This window comes from Acinonyx jubatus, chromosome A3, assembly GCF_027475565.1.
Source record: "Acinonyx jubatus isolate Ajub_Pintada_27869175 chromosome A3, VMU_Ajub_asm_v1.0, whole genome shotgun sequence".
NCBI classification, from domain to species: Eukaryota; Metazoa; Chordata; class Mammalia; order Carnivora; family Felidae; genus Acinonyx; species Acinonyx jubatus.
In genome coordinates, this window is record NC_069388.1 from 100,677,913 (window position 1) to 100,690,350 (window position 12,438).

General features: G+C 53.2%; 1 protein-coding gene across 1 annotated transcript; it reads right to left on the reverse strand.

Annotated features, from left to right (window-relative positions):
* Nucleotides 1–4,359: 4,359 nt before the first annotated feature.
* NT5DC4 (5'-nucleotidase domain containing 4) lies at nucleotides 4,360–10,872 on the reverse strand. The gene is given in 14 exon segments (XM_053201392.1): nucleotides 4,360–4,489; nucleotides 4,584–4,837; nucleotides 5,787–6,143; nucleotides 6,270–6,336; nucleotides 6,581–6,688; nucleotides 7,439–7,471; nucleotides 8,071–8,154; nucleotides 8,392–8,445; nucleotides 8,739–8,832; nucleotides 9,168–9,225; nucleotides 9,335–9,426; nucleotides 9,663–9,762; nucleotides 9,846–10,151; nucleotides 10,860–10,872. Coding segments are annotated over 14 exon segments (1,743 nt in total). The 3' UTR covers nucleotides 4,360–4,366.
* Between the last annotated feature and the right edge of the window lie 1,566 nt (nucleotides 10,873–12,438).

The window sequence follows — 12,438 nt, forward strand, 5'->3', positions numbered from 1 at the left end:
TCTTACATGTTTCAATGCATGTACACATCAAGCTCAAAGATGTTGGTGCTATCACATTTACTCATCAATCTTTCATAGTGACCTGGAAAGAAAGAACAGTTAATGAAATCACCTATGGCCTATCAGGTATTGTTATTACTCGTAACAGAATCAAAAGTGCATGGAAATATTATTTTTCTTAAAAGAAATGTGTAGAAATAACATTGGATGTGAAGCATGATGCGGCTCAGGGGGACTGGGACTGGGTACAGCAATTCCACTTGTTCCATCCATTTCCAAATGGCCCAAAGGCCATAGGGAATGTCTTCTAGGATGACAATACTCCCTCCTCCCTAAAAGATGTGTTCTTGGGCTCCAAATCTGTTACATTTGGGAGATTTCAATATGGATTGCTTTTTCTCTCTTCCACACTTTTCCATTTATCTGAAAAATATCTCAAGTAGAAGATGACCATGAAGCCAGCACATGTCCAGGATTCATTCGGCCTCCATGCAGCCCTCTTGGTCCTCAACTCTCTCCTTGCCCTCAGCCTTATAAGAAACAAAGAAATCTGGTTACGGAACCCGTCCTCCCAAGCTCACACAAGAGCGCCCAACCATGGGTAGACCATGTGTCCGAATACCTTAGTCTGGTCTGGGATGGAGATGAGGGGTAGAGAAGCCAAACCACACACATCCCCAGAGAACCCACAGTTCCTGATGGGAATGCGTCCAGCGCTCTGACGGGCTGGGATGGAAAAGTAGTTTCAAGACCACTGATAAAAGATCGTTAGTGTACTTGAATTCTAAGCTGCTCCCAGGCAGGAATTAAGTAGCTTACGACTCCATTTCTAAATTATTGGGTGTGCAGGAGGCACCAGGTAAACACTCGTTGAAAAAATGCACCCTGAGCCTGGAACCACCCAGCAAAACGAAATCTATGGTATGGACATTTTAAAAATCAAGCTCCAGGAAAGCCAGGGTAGAAACGGGAATCCTCAGGCAGGGTTCAGGGATGAAAACTAGGGTGGGAGCCACGTTTGCCACTCATGAAAGCTGGAGTCTCAGCTCAGAGGGGGACCAGGCAGCACAAAGTGACAAAGGAGCTGAGGTGGTGGAGTCCCTACTCACGGTGCTTATAAAGGCTGTCTGGAGAGGAATCCTAGCCTGGAAGAGCACGTGCTCTGCAACCTTCCCCAGAGTGGGAATGGATTTGTCAGATGAATCAGCCAGAAGTGGTCTGGAGAGGTGCAAGGCACCAGGAAGGTCAGCGAGCCTCTGCTCAACAAAACCTGTGAAACTGGGCTTAGAGCCAGCGCTTCCCAGCCCTACGGGACCTGATGCCCATTTTAAAAACAAACATTGGGGCGCCTGGGTGGCTCAGTCAGTTGAGCTTCCGACTTCAGCTCAGGTCATGATCTCATGGTCTGTGAGTTCAAGCCCCGCATCGGGCTCTGTGCTGACAGCTCAGAGCCTGGAGCCTGTTTCAGATTCTGTGTCTCCCTCTCTCTCTGACCCTCCCCTGTTCATGCTCTGTCTCTCTCTGTCTCAAAAATAAATAAACATTAAAAAATAATAATAAATAAATAAAAACACTTTAATTTCCCCTTTTCTATCCTGAATTGAAATGCATAGATAGTATAATTATTGTCTCTACAATTTTCAAAATCAATGTACTACTGTAACATAGGAGAAAGAAAAAGGAAAGCAATTTGTGATAAAATAATATGTCTTTCTACATAAATACTCAGGAGTGATTACACTTGAAGACAAAAAAAGCTTCCACAAATCTTCAAAATGCCTCATTGGGTTGATACCATCCCATTGGGCCTTCCTGGTCTAGCCCATGGTAGCCCGAGGTTGCTAAGCCCCAGCCCCTCACCCTCCCCATCCTCCCCTACCCCCTCCCCGCCCCCCCCCCCCCCCCAGCCAGCAACCTGCCACCTCCTAGCAGCTCACCCTCAGGCTGTAGAAGACAGGGCAGGAGAGGGGATGCTGGTTAACCCGTTCCTGCTCCACAGCAGACTCATGGGGCATCTATAAGGACAAAGGCAGGTGGAGATGTAGTAGTTCCTCCAGTGGTAAGGCTTCCCAGAAGCCCCCGGGTTTTACAGACAACAACCCCCCCCACACACATTCCACTCTGCCCACAGCTGCCAGATCCCTGCCCAATGATGCTATAGAAGAGGAAGCCCAGGAGGGTGAGCCGGAGAAGGAAGGTTCTGGTAGATAGACATCATTTTGTCAAAAATTCCTGGCCAGCACGGTTGGGTAAAGGTCAAGAACTACTTTGGGGGTGCCTGGGTGGCTCAGTCGATTAAGCGTCTGACTTCAGCTCAGGTCATGATCTCGTGGTTCGTGTGTGAGTGAGTTCGAGCCCCGCAACGGGTTCTGTGCTGACAGCTCAGAGCCTGGAGCCTGCTTCGGATTCTGTGTCTCTCTCTGTCTCTGCTCCTCCTCTGCTCACGCTTTGTCTCTCTCACTCTCAAAAACTGAATAAATGTTAAAAAAAAAAAACTTTTAAAAGAACAACTTTGGTAGGTTATACTAAGCATTAAGCAGAATCAGTTAAAAAAAAAAAACAAACAAAAAGGTCACACAGCCCAACACAGGAAACACAGGAGACACTCCGAAGATGGTTTTCCCACTCAAACATCTAGAAGGCAGCTAGCTGATCGTGGCAAGGAAAGCAGGAGGCAGGGAGCCCTGGAGAACTACTTTCAAGTCCCGATCCTTGACATGAGACTACATGTTATAAGATGGAAATAATGACATCCCACTGAGAGAACCAACATGCGTGCTCAGGGAGGCACTGCGCTGGTCGGCCTCACAGCTCCACTAACCCCGGGGGGCGTCACGACCACTGCCACTTCCCTGCTCTTGACCCAGAAGCATGTCCAGGTGTTCCAGAGGAAAACCAGCTGGAGCATTTACCGCATCATCTGCGGCTTCGTCTATTCCTTCTGCAGTCACTGCGTGTTAACTGAGAGCAGAGGGACTATAGCTTTCCTCCTAGCAACTGGCATCCTTTCTATTAAGGAAATACTGAGTTAATGTGGCCTCCACTGAAAGCAGGTGTGAAGGTTGGGCATGAGGGAAACTTCCCCAGCAGAGGCAACTTATATCTGTAACTGCTCCCATGCATATTTTCTGTTGCCCACAGTTACCTGCAAGGCTTTGACCCACTTGTGCCTGGAGGTGGGAGATGGGGCCTGGTGACCTCAGAAGCTCTTGGCAGGGCTGGAGACCAGAGGCTCCTCCTGGGGCAGAGGGTCAGGGATAGCCAGAGAGGCTCTGCAGGGACCCACCAGCTCCAGGACCGCCAGATACAGCAAGCTGAGCAGGTGGTTCAGGAAGTTGAGGCAGGCAGCTGGTGTAGAGGTCTGCACAGCGCCATCAGCTGGTTGGAGAAAAGCGTCTGGCTGAAACCTCAGTGGAATAGGCTGCCCATCGCGCTGTAGCACAGGTCCAGCTCCCTGGTGACTCTCTGGCAGAGAAGAGATCCCCCCCATCGGGACCTGCATCACCCACAGACGAATCCCCCCCCCTTCTGGGGCCAGCTCTGCCCTCCCTGGGTCTGTCACCTGGAGACATCAGGGTGTCTGCCCCCAGTTGGGAAGGAGCTGTGTTCTTTAACCCCGGAGGTGGCGCATGGAGCTTAGGGAGGTGGGGCAGCTCTCCACTTTGCCACAGACCCCCCTTCCTGCTTTCCTCAGTTACCTGCCTGGCCCTGGAGAGTGACCACCCGGACTAAACCCTCAGCTTAATGTAGCTTCTGATGCCCCGACAGAGGGCTTTGCAGAGGCCCACACACCTGGCCCCACTCCTGCCCACCTAGCAGGTCTCCACCTCCTCACCAGGCCTTGCTTTTAGCGTCTAGAGAACTGATCTGGACATTTACTCCAAAAGTGACCAAAAGCATGCAATTTCCTCTCTCCGAACCTGTTTCCCATCTGTCAGATAAAGGTAGCTGTCCCTGCCCAGCCCACCTCTCAGAGCTATGGAAGGATCAAATAGCAGGCAAGGGCTTTATACCCTGCAAAAGGCTCAGCAGGGATCCTTCATCATTGGTCCCAGCTGGCTCTGTGAATGCCAAATGGCCTGAATCTGTTGACACGGGCTATGGGACTCTCCCAGCTTTGGTGGCTGGTCGGTAGTGCCACAGGGCGTGTTTTCCTTCCTTCTTTTCCCAGGACCCGTCAGCTCACTGGCCCTAACCCCCATCTTCTGGGACCACTCACCTAGCTGCCCCCAGACGCTGATCACAGCTGGCTAGTCTAGCACGTTGAGGACCCGACCCAACAGGCAGGCATGTCTCAAGGAGGGTTCATGGAGATTAGGTTAACGGAGATTGAGGGTCTAGCCACACTCCACAAATCACCCTGAACTCAGTCCTCCTGCAGCCGCACGGTGCTGTCATTTGGAGAATAGACCAGCAGAGGGCGCTGGCAGACAAGGACAAGTGGAGCTCTGCAGGGGTTGTGGAAAATCCTGTAACTGGGCTCAGGAACCTGGGACACAGCAGATCAGGGCAGGCAGTCTGGAGGCACACCCCTGGCCCCCCAACCCTCACTAGGGGTCTCCTCACTCAGCTCCCACTCTTACCTGAATCTCCCTCTTGGTGGAGTTGATAACTTGCAGCCCATAACTGCTCCCATCCATGTGCCTGGTGCAAAAACAGCCACATGACCCAGGAGAAAAGGAACAGTGCCTCCAAGCTCCAGGCACAACCTCGCTAGACCCCATGGAGGTCAGAGGACACTCCACAGGCACCCGGTGGAGTTGCTGGGCTGGGTGTGCACACCTGTGTGAGAGGGCAGGCATCCTGAGTTCGTGCTGAGTGGGTAAGGAGGAAGGATCTAGAGGTCACAATGCAACCCAAGGGGGTCAGAGGGATCCCCAAATCCAGTTTCCTAGGGAAGCCCAGCCTGGAACAGATCTTGATTTCCTGACTACCCTGGCCAGGACCCTCCACCCCTCTCCCCTCTGCTAGCAGGGAGTATGGGCCAGGGCTCTCTCATTGGTACATGTTCAGCCTCTTCAGCTCCTCTGTCCACTCTGAAAAGTAGACAGAGGACAGCAGGGGATGAGGCACAGCCCTGCCTACCTTTGTCTGCCCCAGGCCCAGTTCCACTGGTGAGGGTGGACAGGTCACCAGGGGTCTACACATCCCCAGCTGTGTACATAGCATCCCTCGCCCCTTCCTTACATCGATTGAGACTCAGCTCAGAGCAAAGCAGAGACAGCAAAGGTCCTGCGGGACAGGTGACGAAGCTAGTCAGGCAGTCAGGTGACTCACCCACGGTCACATGGTAATGAGTCAAACCCAGCTTTTAGAACAAACCCAAATTGTTTAGGCTCACAGCTACTCCTGACCCAGAGGATACTTCGAGACATTCCCAGGTGTGGAACTGTACCTTCCTCTCTCTGAGAGTCCTCAGGTGAGTGGGGAGGGCACAGTCAGGTGAGGAAGGAACGCTCAGACTACAGAACCACCATAACACCCTGGAGTCAGGACACAGGTATTTGAGTCAGTTTGCCCTTTTCTGGCTGTGAATTTGGGCAAGTTTCCTTTTTTTTTTTCTTTTTAAGTGTTTTTTAATTTATTTTTGAGACAGAGACAGAGCAGGGGAGGGCAGAGGGAGAGGGAGACACGGAATCCGAAGCGGGCTCCAGGCTCTGAGCTGTCAGCACAGAGCCCAACGCAGGGCTCGAACTCACAGACTGTGAGATCATGACCCGCGCCAAAGTCAGACACTTAACCGACTGAGCCACCCAGGCGCCCCGAATTTGGGCAAGTTTCTTAACCTCTCTGGATCTCTGTTTCCTCTGTGTAAAGTAGATCCACTCTCATAAACCACAGAGTGGACAATATTATCACAGTTACTACTAACCCCCAACAGGGAAGAGGACAAGATGATGAAGGGGCAGGCCTCTGCACTGGGGGCCGGTGCCCCCCCACCTGGTCCTGAAGCCCCCCCACACACAGCTCACCCTTCTCTTGGTCCCAGATGCCAAGCTCCCGGAACAGCTCAGGAACCACCAGGCAAGTTCGCCAGTCCTGCTACTTCTTGGACTTGAGGATGTCCCCAAAGATGTGATCCCCAATGTACAGGATATCCTTCCCCCGTACCCCGAGCAGCTCACACACCGTGTCCGAAGAGCTTGCCCCACCATGGGAGGACAGGCTTGTTCAGAGCCCCTCCTGTCCTGGTGGGCAGGTTGGGGACATGCGTTCCTAGTCTAGGGAGGGTGTCTGTGGAGGCACGGGGACAAGGCGGGAGCTGGTACCTCCAGAGGAAACTACACAGTGCTGGTGGGGCCCCATGCAGGTGCCCACGCGGAGCTTGCCTGAATCCTAGAAGAGGAGAGGGGCACCCTGGTCAGAGAGAGCAGAGCACTGGGAGTGGCCAGGATTACTATGGGGGCAGGAGAGGAAGGAGGTGACAGAGAGTCCCAAAGGAGTCCCCTGGTTCCCGGCCTCCAGGGACAGAGTAGCAGAGAGGCAACTCCCAAGGGCAGGTCAAGCGTGAGGAGCAGGGTCCCTCCCCACCTTGTGGCCCATGGGTCAAGGTAGATGGGGCCTCAGCCCCTGCCATTACCCTGTTGACCTGTCTCAGCACCGTCCCCTCAGCAAAGAAGCAGGGTTTCTGTGTGTCCACCACAATCAGGTCGAAGTAGGACCTCCAGGGCCTGGCTGAGCCTTCAGCCTGTGGGGTTGTGAAGGGATGGGAGCGTGTGCAGACACACACACACACACACACACACACACACACACACAGTCTGGAACATTGGACCCCGACACACCTCACAGCTCTTCCCTGGCCACCCACCAAGCTCTGGACTGGTGAAAGCTTTGCCAGCCCTCAAGTCACATGCCCATCCATGCGTCCTGGTCCTGACTCCTAGCCCTGTACACTCCTGGATTCGAGAACCACATGGTCTGCCTCCCCAGCATTCTTGACCATGACCACTCTGGCACAAGGAAGTGCTCAAAAGGTATTTATGGAAGCTGGTGTTGGACACTGTGCAGGCTCTCCTGTCAGCGTCAGGATATGAGCACAGTCGCTGAGTTAGAGCCCTGCTCACCCGTTTGCCTGCCAGTGACACCTGGTCACACATGGTGCCACAGGGTATGTCACACACACCCCTCCCCTGGGCCTGCCACAACCTGATCTCACCCCCTTGCACCTCATTAAGCCCTTCCCCAAACAACCGACTGCCTCTTCATGGCTCTCTCCAAGGCCATCGGTGGCTTCCCTGACCCTTTGGCCTGGCTAAGGTCACTGCCTCCCACCCACTGCAGAGGCTCCAGCAAAGCCCATGCATGTGAAATGCCCCCTCCCACGCTTGGTTCTTCCTCAGGGGGAGGGCCAGACATGGGAGAGGCCCTCAGCACCGTGGCCTGGCCTGGTCCTCCTCCTGGTACAGCCCACCCCAGCCTGGCACGTGGCACTCACCTCACTAATGCCAAACAGGTAGGTCATGATGGCCTGGCAGAGACAGGGCAAGGGTCAGAGCACCCAGGTGGGCTGGGCCAGGGGCTGCTGCCTGCCTGTGCCCTCACCCCACAGGATACGCTAGGGACCACAGGAGCAAGATGGGCAGAAATTTCTTAATCCACTGAGACCTTAAAAAAGGCCAAGAAATAGAGCCCCTGGGTGGTTCAGTCCATTGAGCATCCAACTTCAGCTCAGGTCATGATCTCACAGCTCGTGAGTTTGAGCCCTGTGTCAGGCTCTGTGCTGACAGCTCAGAGCCTGGAGCCTGACTTGGATTCTGTGTCTTCCTCTCTCTGCCCCTCCTTTGCTTGTCCTCTGTCTCTCTCTCTCTCTCTCTCTCTCTCTCTCTCTCTCTGTCTGTCTCTCTCTCTCTCTCAAAAATAAATAAACATTAAAAAAATTTTTTTTCAAGGCCAAGAAACGGAACCCCAAACGCCAACCAGACCATGGGGGTACCACGGCCTTTGCTCTTTCCTACTCCTCACTGTTCCTACAGGGCCTCAGTTTCCTTCAGGGGCCAAGAAAGGCAGATTCCAATGTCCTCTGGGCTCTAATGGCTGAGGGTCCCACCCCTCCATCCACACACTCACATCCGTGTAGTTGTAGCTGCTGTTTATAGCCAGAAATACTTTCCCAACTTCCTTCATCTTACCCAGCAGGATGGGGATTCGCACCTGGAGCAGAGGCAGAGGTCAGTCATTTCCAGGGTGGGGTCTCCCCCAGCTGCCCTGGGATCCCTTTCTCAGCTCTCAGCCTCCCAGGCACGGGGCTCCAGGCCAAGCAGGAAAGTTTGTGAGCAAGACAAGGCCACAGAGCTCTGCCCACATCTTGAGCGGGGGAGACAGGGACACAGCTCCACTGCCATGGGGAGGAGGGGGACAAAGGGACAGGCCTGGTCATGACCCATTCACATCCTTCTCCACGTATTTGTCCAAGTCTTCCAGGGTCTTCTCCTTCAGACAGCCCTGCAGGGGGGAGCAGAGGTGTGTGTGTGTGTGTGTGTGTGTGTGTGTGTGTGTGTGCAGGTGTGCATGTGCATGCATGTGTGTGTGTGTACGGGTGTGCACACATGCATGTGCATGCAGGTGTGCGTGTGCATGCATGCCCACCTGCATGCATGCGTCCAAGGTGCAGGAGCCCAGACCATAGACCTCAGTGGGAAGGAAAGAGGAAATTCTGTGGAGGCTGGAGCCATTGGGCCACACCCAGCAGAGCCAAAGGCAGACAGGTCAAGGGTCCTGGGGTCCTGGGCACTTACCGACTGGTGGACATTATCCATGGCATCACTCACGTCCTGGAAGAGGCTTCGGAAGGACATGAAGAGGTTCCCATGCTGATAGCCAGTGTCACAGCTGGGGCAGGCCGAGAGAACAAGACAGGCTGATAAGGGGGCCTGAGGTGACCACTCAGCCCAGATCCTATACCAGAGTCACCCCTCAAACCACACTGAACTTATGTCCCAACCATGCTGGAAGGGGTTTCACCCTGTGCTGAGCGTCATGCCTTGGGAGGGCACCAGTTACAAGGTGTGGGGGGGCAGCCTGCAGTGAAAGCCTTCCCACTGAGTTCCTAGAGCCCCTCAGGAAGGGTCTCTGCTCCTTGGCAAGGACCTCACTTCAGCACTTGGGCTCTGGGCAGTGGCAGCGTCCTGTTGGTGACCCAGGGCTGGACAGTGCACAGGACTCACTTGGTGTAGCGGGAGCAGCCAGAGAAGAAGTCCACCAGGCAGGCACACAGGTAGATTTCTGGGGTGGAGAGGCCAGTCAGTCGCTGGCCCAGGGATCCAGAGCAACCCACCCAGGCCAGAGCTGTGTCCCCGAGGACCACCTCCCACAACCCCTATCCAGCCCTCACCAGGCAGGTTGAAGAGCGTGTTGAGGATGTGGAACCTCTGCAGGTTGTCCCTCTGAACGAACTTGCTGGGGTAGAAGCTCCAGATCTCTGCCCTGGGGAGGGAGCAGGCTGGGTGAGGTCAATGCCCCCTCCCTAGTTCCTCCTAGCTGCGCACTCAAGCCCTGCACTCAAGCTGGTGCCTACCCCCTGCTCCTTCCCACCTCTGCCCACCCCTGCTGTCCCTCTTTTATCCAGCTGGCATTATTGAGCCTCTGCTGTGTCCTGAGTCTCTCCTCCCCCACCTTCTTCTTTCCTCCATCATCCTTTCCCCCTACCCTGGGTCCCTTACTCCGAGAGGAAGGTGAAGCCATGGGTGCCCAGCCGCACGTTCCCATGGGTGTCCACCTTCAGCAGGTTCCCATAGAGCACATCAAACACCAGCCCCCGAGGGAGAGAGCGCAGAGGCTGTGGATGGGGGTTCCAGAGCTGACTACTGCCACAGCCTCCCACCCCAGTAAGCTCCCGCACCTGGTGGGGAAGGCGGGGTCATAGGTGTAGCGCAGGATATCACGCGGGTACCCAATGCACACCAGACGCTCCAGTAGTAACTCAAAGACCAGTGCCTCATAGGCTGGGGACTTGTAGGCTGTGGGAACCACGCAGAACCAGGCCAGCTGGTGCCTACCCCCTGCTCCCCGAGCCCCAAATACCCTGCTCCCTCCCTCCCTACCAGCCAGGGTGTAGTCCATGTCAAAGCCAAAGCAGCGAATCTTCCCCAGCACCAACCTGCAATTGACAAAAATCCTGGGGAGGGGAAGAAGAATGTCGGAATCAGCCCCTCAGCTCCCCAAGCTCTGTTGGGTCTGAGTGGGTCTGAGCGCGTCTGAGCACACGCGTGCGAGCATGTGTAAGTGTGGACAGGGAGCTTCCGAAGAGGAGCAGCTCACCATGCGGGAGTGTGCTGTGGGCATCCCTGTGGGTGTGCAATTATCGTCTGGGGTGTCACTTTTTTGAGTGGGGTCACTGTGTCCAAGTTCAGAGATGTGTTTGCCACAAATGGGCAGCCCTGGTCACCATACGGGAGGGAAGTGGAGGGCACGCCCTCCCTGCCTGAGTGTATATTGTTGCTGTTTCCAGGTAACAGGTCGCTGCCCACTTAGAGAGAAGGGGTCCCCATGCAAGCACAGGTGCTTGTCAGCGTTTTGAGTGTCACCATATCTGTGTATTTAAAGGAGTCACCCATGCTGTGTAATGAGGAGTATGTCAGGAAATGGGGTGTTTACGGGCTGAGATGCCCCCGAACCCCACCCCAAGTGCCCATCTAGACACCGCTGGTGCCAGTCCTACTTCAGGACTTGAGAGGAGACCAGGCGCTGTGGCTCCCCTTGGGGCTCCCTTTGCTCTCCCCCATCCACGCTGGCCATCACCATGAAAAGTGAGCAGGAGGCAATGGTTCCTTCCCCAGCCACCTGCTCACTATCAGTGGGAGCCAGCAGCTTCCTTATCCCTCAAACACTTCGGACACCAGTGACCCAGCTGGCCCCACCCTGGGCCCCCATCTCCTCTTTTGGGGGAGGAGTAATCCATGTTAGCCTCTGGTATCCCCTCCTTTCTTCAAAAAGGAAAGCAGTTATGATCAAGGAAGAACAATCCATCGATATTATACCACCTCCATTTCTAGGGATTATGCCTCCAAGGACTTCAACCACCTAGAGCCCTTCAACCCAGGATGAAGCAAACATAGGGGTTACAAAGGCAGGAGACTCATGTACTTCAAAAAATAAACAAGTCTTGGGGCACCTGGGGGGCTCAGTCAGTTAATCGCTGACTCTTGGTTTGGGCTCCAGACGTGATCTTACGGTCTGCAAACTCAAGCCCGACTCAAGCTCTTCATTGACAGTGTGGAGCCTGCTTGGGATTCTCTCTCTCTCCCCCTCTCTCTCTGCCACTTCCCTGTTCATTCTCTCTCTCTCTCTCTCTCTCTCTCTCTCTTCAAATCTCTCTCTCTCTCTTTCAAAATAAATGAATAAACTTTTAATAATAATAGAGACTTTAATAAATACATAAAGAACTCAGGACTCTTGCTCTATGCACAACTCTCACACACTTGGCAATCAATTTCCCAGCCAATGCCACTTGAAGGAATAATTGCTTAAAAGCATGCCACGAGCTATAGGAAGTGGCAGATGACAAGAATCTCAGAAAAAATTACAAAAGTGAGAGCAGAGCAATTGAGACCATTTAGTGTGGAGCTGTAAACAGCTCTGAGGGCCCACAATGCTGATTTTACAAGAAAGCACTGAGGCCTCCATTTAGAACTTTCGTCTGGATTATCTAAAAAGACATATGATGTAGCATGTCCTCTTTTAAAAAAGAAGACAAGGGGTGCCTAGGTACTCAGTCGGTTAGGCATCCAACTTTGACTCAGGTCATGATCTCACAGTTCATGGGTTTGAGCCCCACATCGGGCTCTGTGCTAATAGCTCAGAGCCTGGAGCCTGCTTCAGATTCTGTGTCTCCCTCTCTCTCTGCCCCTTCCCCGCTTGCACTCTCTCTCTCTCTCAAACATAAGTAAACATTTAAAAATTTTTTAAATATATAAAAATAAAAGGGAAGACAAGGGACACCTGGGTGGCTTAGTCAGTTGAACATCTGTCTGACTCTTGATTTCAGCTCAGGTCATGATCTCATGGTTTGTGAGATCAAGCCTTGAGTTAGACTCCAGACTGAGCATGGAGCCCGCTTGGGATTCTCTCTCTCTCCCTTCTCTTTCTGACCCTCTTTTGCTCTCTCTCTCTCTCTCTCAAAATAAATAAACTTTTAAAAATAAAAATAAATAAAAAGGAAGGAAAGTTTATGATGCACTTAAAATTCTCTCTAAAATGACTACACTTGGGGCACCTGGGTGGCTCAGTCGGTTAAGCGGCCGACTTCGGCTCAGGTCATGATCTCGAGGTCCGTGAGTTCAAGCCCCACGTCGGGCTCTGTGCTGACAGCTCAGAGCCTGGAGCCTGCTTCAGATTCTGTGTCTCCCTCTCTCTCTGACCCTCCCCCATTCATGCTCTGTCTCTCTCTGTCTCAAAAATAAATAAAACATTAAAAAAAATTTTTATAAAAAAAATAAA